This window comes from Electrona antarctica (genome assembly GCF_951216825.1).
Source record: "Electrona antarctica genome assembly, chromosome: 16".
Classification (NCBI taxonomy): Eukaryota; Metazoa; Chordata; class Actinopteri; order Myctophiformes; family Myctophidae; genus Electrona; species Electrona antarctica.
Genome location: NC_136797.1, coordinates 41,642,924 through 41,656,474, shown reverse-complemented (window position 1 = coordinate 41,656,474; position 13,551 = coordinate 41,642,924). Strand labels below are relative to the sequence as shown.

At 44.9% G+C, this 13,551-nt stretch overlaps 1 protein-coding gene across 1 annotated transcript in view; it reads left to right on the top strand.

Annotated features, from left to right (window-relative positions):
* Positions 1-13,551, top strand: part of LOC306940037 (nucleolar protein 14-like) — a 33,040-nt gene that overhangs the window by 8,058 nt on the left and 11,431 nt on the right. The window contains exons 9-14 of the mRNA XM_079524951.1: positions 501-837; positions 2,522-2,652; positions 3,837-3,922; positions 8,304-8,439; positions 9,083-9,184; positions 10,741-10,894. Of these exons, the coding sequence (XP_079381077.1) occupies positions 501-837; positions 2,522-2,652; positions 3,837-3,922; positions 8,304-8,439; positions 9,083-9,184; positions 10,741-10,894 (946 nt within the window). The remainder of the gene's footprint in view (positions 1-500; positions 838-2,521; positions 2,653-3,836; positions 3,923-8,303; positions 8,440-9,082; positions 9,185-10,740; positions 10,895-13,551) is intronic.

Below are 13,551 nucleotides of genomic sequence, written 5' to 3'. Positions count from 1 at the left end.
AAAATCGTTAAAATGTGCCTCAAATCTTTCCGAAAATTGTCATGATTTAGAAAACTTTTTTTTTTTTAATTTCGACGTCAGGCCTGAATGGGTTAATGGGTTAAAATCAATTTTGCATTGCAGCTTTAACCCATTAATTCCTGGAACGCATCTATAGTGTTTAATCACTTTAACCATTATTTTAAACTTCAGCTGTTGAAAAATAGCAGATCTACAAGCTTGTTGATTAGCTATTTTTGAAATGTAGCAAATCTTTGAATATAAATTCTTTCACAGCAAATGTTTTAACTCGTATATTTGCGTCTGGGGGTCCCTGGAACAACCAGATGGCGGCCGGCGGCCAATTACATATCATTTTGGGGGTCCTCTGACATAGTTATTTCCAGAAAACTGTCAGGATTTAGAAGACATTTTGTAGACTCGACCTCGGGTCTCTAAATGGGTTGATGGGTTAAAATGAGTTTTGCGTTGCAGCTTTAATCTCTTTATTTCCTCACAAGGACGGAAAGTGGAACGTAGATGAAGAGTCGGGGGGCGTGGGAGACGACGAGGAGGAGGAAGAAAATGATGATGATGATGGTGAGGAGGGAGGATCAGAAGAAGAAGAAGATGATGAAGAAGAGGTAGAAGATGATAAAGAAGAGGTAGAAGATGATGAGGAGGAGGAGGAGGAGGAGGAAGACAGTCACTCAGACCTGGATTCGGAGAAGGAGAGTGGAGGAGAAGAGGAGGAGGAGGAGCCACAGAGTGATGTCACGGCCCAGAGGAGTCTGACTGAAGAAGAGAAGAAGAGCCGACAGGAGGCGGCCATGGCAGAACTACCGTACACCTTCACAGGTACATTATGACATCATGATCAAACCACCGTACACCTTCACAGGTACATTATGACATCATGATCAAACCACCGTACACCTTCACAGGTACATTATGACATCATGATCAAACCACCGTACACCTTCACAGGTACATTATGACATCATGATCAAACCACCGTACACCTTCACAGGTACATTATGACATCATGATCAAACCACCGTACACCTTCACAGGTACATTATGACATCATGATCAAACCACCGTACACCTTCACAGGTACATTATGACATCATGATCAAACCACCGTACACCTTCACAGGTACATTATGACATCATGATCAAACCACCGTACACCTTCACAGGTACATTATGACATCATGATCAAACCACCGTACACCTTCACAGGTACATTATGACATCATGATCAAACCACCGTACACCTTCACAGGTACATTATGACATCATGATCAAACCACCGTACACCTTCACAGGTACATTATGACATCATGATCAAACCACCGTACACCTTCACGGGTACATTATGACATCATGATCAAACCACCGTACACCTTCACAGGTACATTATGACATCATGATCAAACCACCGTACACCTTCACGGGTACATTATGACATCATGATCAAACCACCGTACACCTTCACAGGTACATTATGACATCATGATCAAACCACCGTACACCTTCACAGGTACATTATGACATCATGATCAAACCACCGTACACCTTCACAGGTACATTATGACATCATGATCAAACCACCGTACACCTTCACAGGTACATTATGACATCATGATCAAACCACCGTACACCTTCACAGGTACATTATGACATCATGATCAAACCACCGTACACCTTCACAGGTACATTATGACATCATGATCAAACCACCGTACACCTTCACAGGTACATTATGACATCATGATCAAACCACCGTACACCTTCACAGGTACATTATGACATCATGATCAAACCACCGTACACCTTCACAGGTACATTATGACATCATGATCAAACCACCGTACACCTTCACAGGTACATTATGACATCATGATCAAACCACCGTACACCTTCACAGGTACATTATGACATCATGATCAAACCACCGTACACCTTCACAGGTACATTACATGGTTACACGTTTTTCAGAATAACGTTAAATCGGCCTTTTGTGTGAAGAAGGGTCAGATCTTTCTAGGTTCACACATAGGTGCCATCTATTGGTTGCTATAACACATTCAAACCATCATTACGGAGCCGGGCCAATGGTCCATTTTTGTTGTACTTTTTTGCAACTTTTTCTTCAGCTTTAATACATTTTTCTACTGTACATCATATACATTGTGGGTTTTCAGCGAGCCCACGCAGCTTCTGCAGGAACTGCTTTTCTAGTTATATTTCATACCTTTTTGAAATATTTAACTTAAATTTTATAATGGAAGTCAAAGGGGCTCGGATCGGGCTGAAACCTTACCCACAGTTGGAGTCATATCATACGTCATAGATGACTGTGTGACGTCACATGAAGTCTGAGATCATCGACCCCATGTGGATACCGAGATGCTTTTTGCAAACATAAATTGCACTTGCACAAACGTAAAATGAGTCCATCTTTTGTAAAAAGATTCCCTCCTTTGTCTTGACGAGAATTATGCTGAACCCTTCTTCCACTCTCGTCGTCCTCTAGCTCCAGAGAAGTTCAGTGAGTTGAAGGCTTTGCTCCATGGACACTCCCCTGACAACCAGGTCATCATACTGGCCAGGACGCAGAAGTGTAACCACCCCAGTCTAGCTGTGGGCAACAAGCTCAAGCTGCAGGTATACACGCACAGCGGCGTCACTAGACGTCCGCACACATCCCTCCCCCGCACGCGAGCGCCGTTGAAAACGACAGCGGTGGCACAGTCGGTAGTGCTCTCGCCTCACAGCTAGAAGGTCCTGGGTTCGATTCCCGCTGGGGGCGCTGGGGGCGTGTTCCCTCCTCCGCATCATCAGCGCCCATAGCGAATGTGCCGTTCTGTGTGGAGTTTGCATGTTCTCCCCGTGCCCCCTAGGGTAGGTACCCTCACAAAAACATGCAGTAATCCTGGTCTCTAAACTACCTCCCCCTGGCCAGCCGGGGCGCCTGATGGAGGGGAAAGGAACTGGTTGGAATAACGTGTTCCTTCCACGCGCTATGTCCAACTGGGGAAACTCTCCCCTGTCAGGTGAAAAGAAGCTTGGACTCCTCATGCATAGAAGGAACCATGAGGTCAGTCCACTGCCCCCCCCCCCCCAGTTTGGCAGAGGAAGTGTCGTGCCCAGGATTACATTAAATAATTGACACTGGGTGAAAAAATGGGTTACAAAATCGTGGGATAAAAAATAAAACGCCATTTGGCTTTTCTTTTAAATACAATTTATTAGGTTCAAATCACAATACAGCATATATCAGAATTACTTCTGCTCAGACATAACCTCTTTGTTACATTTAACAAACAAAACCATACAGAAAAGAAGCACACAAACTAAAACAAACCTCACATCAAAGGTACAGGGCCCAAAACACCTTCACATTGACAACAGAGTGGTTGCCAGACCTTTACAAAGCCTTGGTAATTGTTGTGTATGACATTATGAAAGCTTTTCTAAGGGTTTTGGTTTTATAAACAGTGAGGCACTGTACAGTAGTTGTGAACGTACCTGTCGCAGCTCAGCGCAGTCGGTGGAGCCCACTGCACCCTCGTCTATTCTGACTTCCTCCACGTTATTAGCCTACTCTACACCCACCAGAGCTGTACATAAACTGCATATTCCACAATAACACTACAAATATACCAACATGCCTGACACAAAACAAGCAATAGACATTGGGGGATAGAAAACTGTAAAAGAGGATAATGCATTCATCGTTTTGTATTTATTAGTTTTATTGTAATGATGGGGGAAGTGGATGTAAGCAGTCGTTGTGGAAACGACATGCCTGAATGCTGTTGCATGATTTCCATCTGTGTCCCCGTCAGAAACTGGTTGGTTTCTTGTTGGAGTATGTGGGAGAGCTGGCCACCAGGAATCCACCCGAGCTCGCCACCATCGACAAGATCATACCGTGAGTTTCTTTCACTTCAGCCGGCCGATGCCAGATTTCCGGGTGCAATCGATTCTAATCAATGTACGCCTGTAGAATCGGCTGTTTTTGAAAAGGCTTCAAAATGTCCACCCATAATGAGTCTTGACGAGCACAAAATAGGGACACTGGGTTAAAGGTGGTTAAAGATCTTGACATGTTGGCAGTGTATTTGCCGATGTCGGAAAGAAACTGGAATATTGGCCACAATAGAGCGTCGCAGTCCCGCCCCCTACCCTGGACCAGGAAATGATTCTCCGTTCATTTTCCTCATAGACATTTCAGAAAGTATTTATTTAAAGACGTTTACGCCGCGGACAAAGCCAACTCGAGTCGTGACAAATCATGACAACAAACACAATTTTTTGGGCCGAACAAATAATTAGAAGAAAAAAACGGCAGGTTACAACACTTTTTTGTTGTTTTTCTTCTTTGTAATTATTTGTTTGGTCCAAAATATTGTTTGTGTTGTCATGAGTTGTCACGACTCGAGTTGGCTTTGTCCGCGGCGTAACCGTCTTTAAATAAATAGTTTAAGAAATGTCTATGGGAAAAATGCATTGGGATTCATTTCCTGGTCCATGGTAGGGGGAGGGACTGCGACGCTCTATATGTGTATATCTGTATGTAAAATACTGTATATACTCATTGTAACGAAGACTCTGACTAGGACGTTGGGCTATATGATATATGACATGTTTAGTATGACAATCCCTATATTTGGGCCCGAGCCGACCTAGTGCTGATATCGATAGATATGGTAGAACCATATATGGATAGAACCATATATGGATAGATCTAACTGGCTTAGTCATAGTGACAAGCCTGGTCGGAGAATATATAGAGGGGCGGCTTCAGGGAGAAGGCAGAAGTCGAAGCATCCTGGTTTAAGTTCTAACCGGACACCACTGCGGGGGTCCTAAGTTAAGTAATCAGCAATACAGCCTTGAGCTATTTTATATGGTCCTTCGAGCCGGATTAGGGCTTACCGCAGTAACGGGATGCTGAAGTCTTCCAGACACATACGAACCAAGGTATCTGGCTTTACAACCCATATACCTTGAGTAGCTTCTATGACTCAGTGGCAAGATTCTAACCAGATGGTAACCCAGTCGCTGCCAGAGTCTGAACACTCTGGCAGTCCTGGCTGCTCCGCAGGTGAGCAGCAGCATCTCGAAGCGGTGAGATGCACTCTGTTGCCGCCAGAGCATGAACGCTCTGGCGGTCCTGGCTGCTCCTTAGGTGAGCAGCAGGGTCTCGAAGCTGTGAGACCCACTCTGTTGCTGCCAGAGTCTGAACACTCTGGCAGTCCTGGCTGCTCCGCAGGTGAGCAGCAGCATCTCGAAGCGGTGAGATGCACTCTGTTGCCGCCAGAGCATGAACGCTCTGGCGGTCCTGGCTGCTCCTTAGGTGAGCAGCAGGGTCTCGAAGCTGTGAGACCCACTCTGTTGCTGCCAGAGTCTGAACACTCTGGCAGTCCTGGCTGCTCCGCAGGTGAGCAGCAGCATCTCGAAGCGGTGAGATGCACTCTGTTGCCGCCAGAGCATGAACGCTCTGGCGGTCCTGGCTGCTCCTTAGGTGAGCAGCAGGGTCTCGAAGCTGTGAGACCCACTCTGTTGCTGCCAGAGTCTGAACACTCTGGCAGTCCTGGCTGCTCCGCAGGTGAGCAGCAGCATCTCGAAGCGGTGAGATGCACTCTGTTGCCGCCAGAGCATGAATGCTCTGGCGGTCCTGGCTGCTCCTTAGGTGAGCAGCAGGGTCTCGAAGCTGTGAGACCCACCCTGTTGCCAGAATCTGGATGCCAGAATCTCGGAGCCGTGAGACCTCCCCGGCCCTTAGAGTCAGAGAGCACTGGTGATGTGCAGAGCACTGGTGATGTGCAGGAGAGAGAGCACTGGTGATGTGCAGGAGAGAGAGCACTGGTGATGTGCAGGAGAGAGAGCACTGGTGATGTGCAGAGCACTGGTGATGTGTAGGAGAGAGAGAGCACTGGTGATGTGCAGGAGAGAGAGCACTGGTGATGTGCAGAGCACTGGTGATGTGCAGGAGAGAGAGAGAGAGAGCACTGGACATGATCACCTCCCTGAAAGTGGCCGGGGTTGAAGTGATGGCGTCGTGTTGTAGACGCCAGGGTCGAAGTGGTGGCGTGGTGTTGTAGACGCCAGGGTCGAAGTGGTGGCGTGGTCTTGTAGACGCCAGGGTTGAAGTGATGGCGTCGTGTTGTAGACGCCAGGGTCGAAGTGATGGCGTGGTGTTGTAGACGCCAGGGTTGAAGTGATGGCGTCGTGTTGTAGACGCCAGGGTCGAAGTGATGGCGTCGTGTCGTAGACGCCAGGGTTGAAGTGATGGCGTGGTGTTGTAGAAGCCTGGGTCCGAAGCTGTGGACCACCTTTGATACGGTCAAGAGGGCGTTACTTCAAACTGGAACTGCACGGATTGGCTGACTCTGACCCATTGACAGGGAACGCCCTTAATGGGTGGCATGTGATTTGATCTTGAGGGTTTTTATGACTCACCGTAACATCAAAGAAAGAAAGCGGGACGCCTGGACGCCCTCAATGGGGTGGCTTGAATGGCTGACGTTTGCTGTTCAAGCCTCAGTATGCTTGTATTGGGGTGGCCTGAGGGGTCTACTGTTCAAGCCTTCTTGATATGGTACAGATTTCCATGGGAAATCTGGGGGTGGCAATGAATGTAACGAAGGCTTTCACCTAGAGCTTCATGTGTCATCGTGTAACGAAGGCTTTCACCTAGAGCTTCTAGTGGATATCATGAGAGCATTGTCTGGACAGCATGATGATGCAAGGGCATCGGAGCTATATCAACCCTCCCATAGATGTTGGAGCAGTCGGAGGACGGCAGAGGCTTCGTTCACCGATAGGATATCGAGATGAAAGTGCAAGCTGACAGACCAGAAGTCCAGGTTCATAGGGACCGAAGTAGTCCAGCAAGGAGGCTGGACGGTCACTCTTGCAGAAATGACCATGAGCATAACCGGAGACGAACAGTCATCATGCATGGTACGGTAGTAGCACCCAACTCTGCCGATCGTACACCAAGTAACCAGCAAGACGGCGAGAAGCCGTATGTCAGTACTGTAATAGCGGCACACACCATCTTGGGGTATGCGGCAGGTTCAAACGACTGAGTTTAATGGCGAAACGAGATTTGAGATGACAGATGAAGCTGTGTTATCAGCAATGGACGTCGTCATGCAGGCAAGAAACTGTAAACTACAGACTAGAAGTGAAATGTGGTGGAAGGCACCCTCTGGCTCTTCACAGTATTAATAGGAGCCGGACCCGGTTGAACCGGAGAGCAGATGAACCTTTGCGGAACCCTAGGACACCTAAGATCGAGACGGGACAGGATTTACAAGAGGAATTACCGCAGCCAGCAATCTTGACTATAGCAGGAGAGTCCTTGCATGTGGGCTATCCACCGCCTAAAGGGAGAAATGTCATGTTAAGGTGTGCAAAGTTCTAATTTGCAATTGTGGCAAAGTAATGGAAGTATATGCAGTTCTGGATGATGGTTCGGGGCGAACCATTTTGTTACACACAGTTGCCAAGCAGGTCGGATTGAGGGGGTCAACCTGAAGAGTTGCGTATCAGAATCATGAGAGATCTTCAAGTTTTGCACGGGGTGGCTGTATCTTCCGAGGTATCTCCTGCCGTACAGCCAAACCAAGTCAATAATATTGAGGGAGCATTGATCGCCAAATAGCTTGGATTGTGAGCATACACAGATCGTCAGCAGACTAATGGAGAGAGATTAACATCTTCGAGAGCCTCCCTTGCTGGATAACTACCAGGCCTGGCCTGTTAGAACCTAGCCGAAAGAAAGGATAATTGTCTGAGTCTTCTGGATGCGGTATAGATTTCAACGTGAAATCTGGGGTGGCTGTAACGAAGACTCTGACTAGGACGTTGGGCTATATGATATATGACATGTTTAGTATGACAATCCCTATATTTGGGCCCGAGCCGACCTAGTGCTGATATCGATAGATATGGTAGAACCATATATGGATAGAACCATATATGGATAGATCTAACTGGCTTAGTCATAGTGACAAGCCTGGTCGGAGAATATATAGAGGGGCGGCTTCAGGGAGAAGGCAGAAGTCGAAGCATCCTGGTTTAAGTTCTAACCGGACACCACTGCGGGGGTCCTAAGTTAAGTAATCAGCAATACAGCCTTGAGCTATTTTATACTCATTCTTTCAACAGTGTTGATGTGTCAGTCTGGCTGGCTCTACTCTCGTTCTTTCAACAGCGTATTTATCAAAGTGTGACTCATCTCTGTCTCTTTCCATGGCCCGTCACGTTAATCTCTCGCTCCTCCCCTCCTTTCGCTCCAGTCAGCTGTATGTTCTGAGCCAGATGTTTCCAGATGCTTCCTGCCAGGCCATGCAGGCCATCCTAGCAGGAGGGGCTCGGACAATGGAGGAGGCGCTGAGGGTCAAGGGTCACGCTGCCTTCCCATCCCTAGACATGGTAGGAATTCCTTTTCGTGCACTTTGATGAAGTTAATCACACCATTTGTGTTGTTTTTATATGTCGTTGGCTGTGTGAAGTGCTTTTGTCGAGCCATTTTTTAAAAGTGCTATACAAATGAGGTTCATTATTATGAATCCAGAGACTCGTATTGAATGACTCTTTTATAGATCTGTTTGCTAATATAAATTACACATAGCCTAATTATATCCGTTTGTGAGACTGCATTGGTTAATGTGAGAAGCATTGGTTTGGTTAATTATGTGGGTTTCACCGGCCAGGATGTAAGCTATTAAAAATAAATAAAATGCTCTTCAGTAGGGCTGTCACGATTCCAAATTTTAAGTTGACGATTTATTGCCACACAAATAATTGCGATTAATGATTTAATTGTGTTATTGGAAATGGCTGATCTACACGCTTGGAGATCAGCTATTGAAGTTGCTTTGTTTTTAATGTATGACAATGTTTCAACATGGAAACGATTATGACAAAACAATTGCGATTATCTCGAATAATTGTGATTAGACGATTACATGATTATTGTGACAGGCCTACACTTTAGTTTAAAATCTCGCTATAGTGTCCCACAGTTTTCCCACAAAGTGTGTGTGTGTGTGTGTCTGCCATGTGTAATTATTAGGTGATCTACGTGAAGGTGACGGCCCTGTTGTTCCCCACCTCAGACTTCAGACACCCGGCCACCACTCCTGCACTGCTGTACACCACTCAGGCTCTCAACAAGGTACGGACGGACGGAGACGTCTGTGTCACGATGACCAGGGGTGGAAAGTAACTTAAGTACTGAACTGAAGTACAATTTTGAGCTATTTGTAGTACTTTACTTGTGTATTTCCGACTTCCAGTACTTTCGCTTCTACATCACTACATCTCAGAGGCAAATATTGTACTTTTGCTCCACTACATTATTTGAAAAGTTTAGTTACTAGTTACAATGTGCCGCAATGCGACGCATTGTGAGCTTGTAGATCTGCTATTTTCAAAAGATTTCTGCCTAATGAGTACTTTTGCTTTTGGTACTTTTAAGTACTTTTTGATGGCACTACGTTTGTACTTTTGCTCAAGTACATTTTGAATTCCGGACTTTTACTTGTAACGGAGTGTTTCTATTTTGCAGTATTAATGCTTTTACTTAAGTAAAACATTTGAGTTATTTTTCCACCACTGACCGTCATGACCGTGACATTTCACTTGGCGATTAATTGTCACACAAATAATTGGATAGTGTGGGAGTCTGCAGTCTTTCTGAGATAACCTTCAGTCTGTGGGAGTCTGCAGTCTTTCTGAGATAACCTTCTAATTGGATGGTGTGGGAGTCTGCAGTCTTTCTGAGATAACCTTCTAATTGGATAGTGTGGGAGTCTGCAGTCTTTCTGAGATAACCTTCAGTCTGTGGGAGTCTGCAGTCTTTCTGAGATAACCTTCTAATTGGATAGTGTGGGAGTCTGCAGTCTTTCTGAGATAACCTTCAGTCTGTGGGAGTCTGCAGTCTTTCTGAGATAACCTTCTAATTGGATGGTGTGGGAGTCTGCAGTCTTTCTGAGATAACCTTCAGTCTGTGGGAGTCTGCAGTCTTTCTGAGATAACCTTCTAATTGGATGGTGTGGGAGTCTGCAGTCTTTCTGAGATAACCTTCTAATTGGATAGTGTGGGAGTCTGCAGTCTTTCTGAGATAACCTTCTATATAATAATATATATATATTCTATATAATATAATAATTGGATGGTGTGGGAGTCTGCAGTCTTTCTGAGATAACCTTCTATATAATAATATATATATATTCTATATAATATAATAATTGGATGGTGTGGGAGTCTGCAGTCTTTCTGAGATAACCTTCTAATTGGATGGTGTGGGAGTCTGCAGTCTTTCTGAGATAACCTTCTAATTGGATGGTGTGGGAGTCTGCAGTCTTTCTGAGATAACCTCCCATAGTGTGGGAGTCTGCAGTCTTTCTGAGATAACCTCCCATAGTGTGGGAGTCTGCAGTCTTTCTGAGATAACCTTCTCGCGGTCAACGTGCCGTGTTTGTTTCTTTATCTTGAATCAATTAGCGTTTTGTTTTCTAGAACCTATTTAGCCACAGAATCATTCAGTCACGTATAGGAATTGAGATAATTATTGCATCACGAGTAATTTTCGCTGCCGTGAACCCCATTAATACAGAGACAATCCATCAGATTTGAGTTTACCCAGTTTTTCTTTTTTTTATCGTGAGGAATGAACATTTATCTTTTTTTCCAAAATGCCCTTTTAATCTGTGTTCATGGTGCCCCTAGTGTCCAGTGAGGTCACTGCAGGATGTGACTTCAGGCCTGGCGCTGTGCTGTTTGGCGGTGGAATACGTGTCCCTCTCCAAGCGCTTCCTGCCCGAGCTCATCAACTTCCTGTGTGGAACGCTGCACCTGGCAGTGCCGGACCGGACCTCTATAGGTAGCTTACACACTAACAATGACAAGACCTCTATAGGTAGCTTACACACTAACAATGACAAGACCTCTATAGGTAGCTTACACACTAACAATGACAAGACCTCTATAGGTAGCTTACACACTAACAATGACAAGACCTCTATAGGTAGCTTACACACTAGAGATGACAAGACCTCTATAGGTAGCTTACACACTAACGATGACAAGACCTCTATAGGTAGCTTACACACTAACAATGACAAGACCTCTATAGGTAGCTTACACACTAACGATGACAAGACCTCTATAGGTAGCTTACACACTAACAATGACAAGACCTCTATAGGTAGCTTACACACTAACAATGACAAGACCTCTATAGGTAGCTTACACACTAGAGATGACAAGACCTCTATAGGTAGCTTACACACTAACGATGACAAGACCTCTATAGGTAGCTTACACACTAGAGATGACAAGACCTCTATAGGTAGCTTACACACTAGAGATGACAAGACCTCTATAGGTAGCTTACACACTAGAGATGACAAGACCTCTATAGGTAGCTTACACACTAGAGACGACAAGACCTCTATAGGTAGCTTACACACTAACAATGACAAGACCTCTATAGGTAGCTTACACACTAACAATGACAAGACCTCTATAGGTAGCTTACACACTAACAATGACAAGACCTCTATAGGTAGCTTACACACTAGAGATGACAAGACCTCTATAGGTAGCTTACACACTAGAGATGACAAGACCTCTATAGGTAGCTTACACACTAGAGATGACAAGACCTCTATAGGTAGCTTACACACTAGAGATGACAAGACCTCTATAGGTAGCTTACACACTAGAGATGACAAGACCTCTATAGGTAGCTTACACACTAGAGATGACAAGACCTCTATAGGGCGGCTGTGGCTCAGGAGGTAGAGCAGGTCGTCCAATGATCCTTGGGTCGGCGGTTCGAATCCCGGCTACTCCTGTCTACATGTCGAAGTGTCCTTGGGCAAGACGCTGAACCCCAAATTGCTCCCGATGTGCTGGTTGGTACCTTGCATGGCTTCCGCCGCAATCGGTGTATGAATGTGTGTGTGAATGGGTGAATGTAATGCACAATCTATGTAAAGCGCCTTGGATAAAGGCGCTATATAAATGCACCATTTACCATTTAGGTAGCTTACACACTAACAATGACAAGACCTCTATAGGTAGCTTACACACTAACAATGACAAGACCTCTATAGGTAGCTTACACACTAACAATGACAAGACCTCTATAGGTAGCTTACACACTAGAGATGACAAGACCTCTATAGGTAGCTTACACACTAGAGATGACAAGACCTCTATAGGTAGCTTACACACTAGAGATGACAAGACCTCTATAGGTAGCTTACACACTAACAATGACAAGACCTCTATAGGTAGCTTACACACTAACAATGACAAGACCTCTATAGGTAGCTTACACACTAACAATGACAAGACCTCTATAGGTAGCTTACACACTAACGATGACAAGACCTCTATAGGTAGCTTACACACTAACGATGACAAGACCTCTATAGGTAGCTTACACACTAGAGATGACAAGACCTCTATAGGTAGCTTACACACTAGAGATGACAAGACCTCTATAGGTAGCTTACACACTAGAGATGACAAGACCTCTATAGGTAGCTTACACACTAGAGATGACAAGACCTCTATAGGTAGCTTACACACTAGAGATGACAAGACCTCTATAGGTAGCTTACACACTAGAGATGACAAGACCTCTATAGGTAGCTTACACACTAACAATGACAAGACCTCCATAGGTAGCTTACACACTAACGATGACAAGACCTCCATAGGTAGCTTACACACTAACGATGACATGACCTCTATAGGTAGCTTACACACTAACAATGACAAGACCTCTATAGGTAGCTTACACACTAGAGATGACAAGACCTCTATAGGTAGCTTACACACTAACAATGACAAGACCTCTATAGGTAGCTTACACACTATAGATGACAGGACCTCTATAGGTAGCTTACACACTAACAATGACAAGACCTCTATAGGTAGCTTACACACTAACAATGACAAGACCTCTATAGGTAGCTTACACACTAACAATGACAAGACCTCTATAGGTAGCTTACACACTAACAATGACAAGACTTCTATAGGTAGCTTACACACTAGAGATGACAAGACCTCTATAGGTAGCTTACACACTAACAATGACAAGACCTCTATAGGTAGCTTACACACTAGAGATGACCTCTATAGGTAGCTTACACACTAACAATGACAAGACCTCTATAGGTAGCTTACACACTAACAATGACAAGACCTCTATAGGTAGCTTACACACTAACAATGACAAGACCTCTATAGGTAGCTTACACACTAACAATGACAAGACCTCTATAGGTAGCTTACACACTAGAGACGACAGGACCTCTATAGGTAGTTTACACACTAGAGATGACAAGACCCCTATAGGTAGCTTACACACTAACAATGACAAGACCTCTATAGGTAGCTTACACACTAACAATGACAAGACCTCTATAGGTAGCTTACACACTAACGATGACAAGACCTCTATAGGTAGCTTACACACTAACGATGACAAGACCTCTATAGGTAGCTTACACACTAACAATG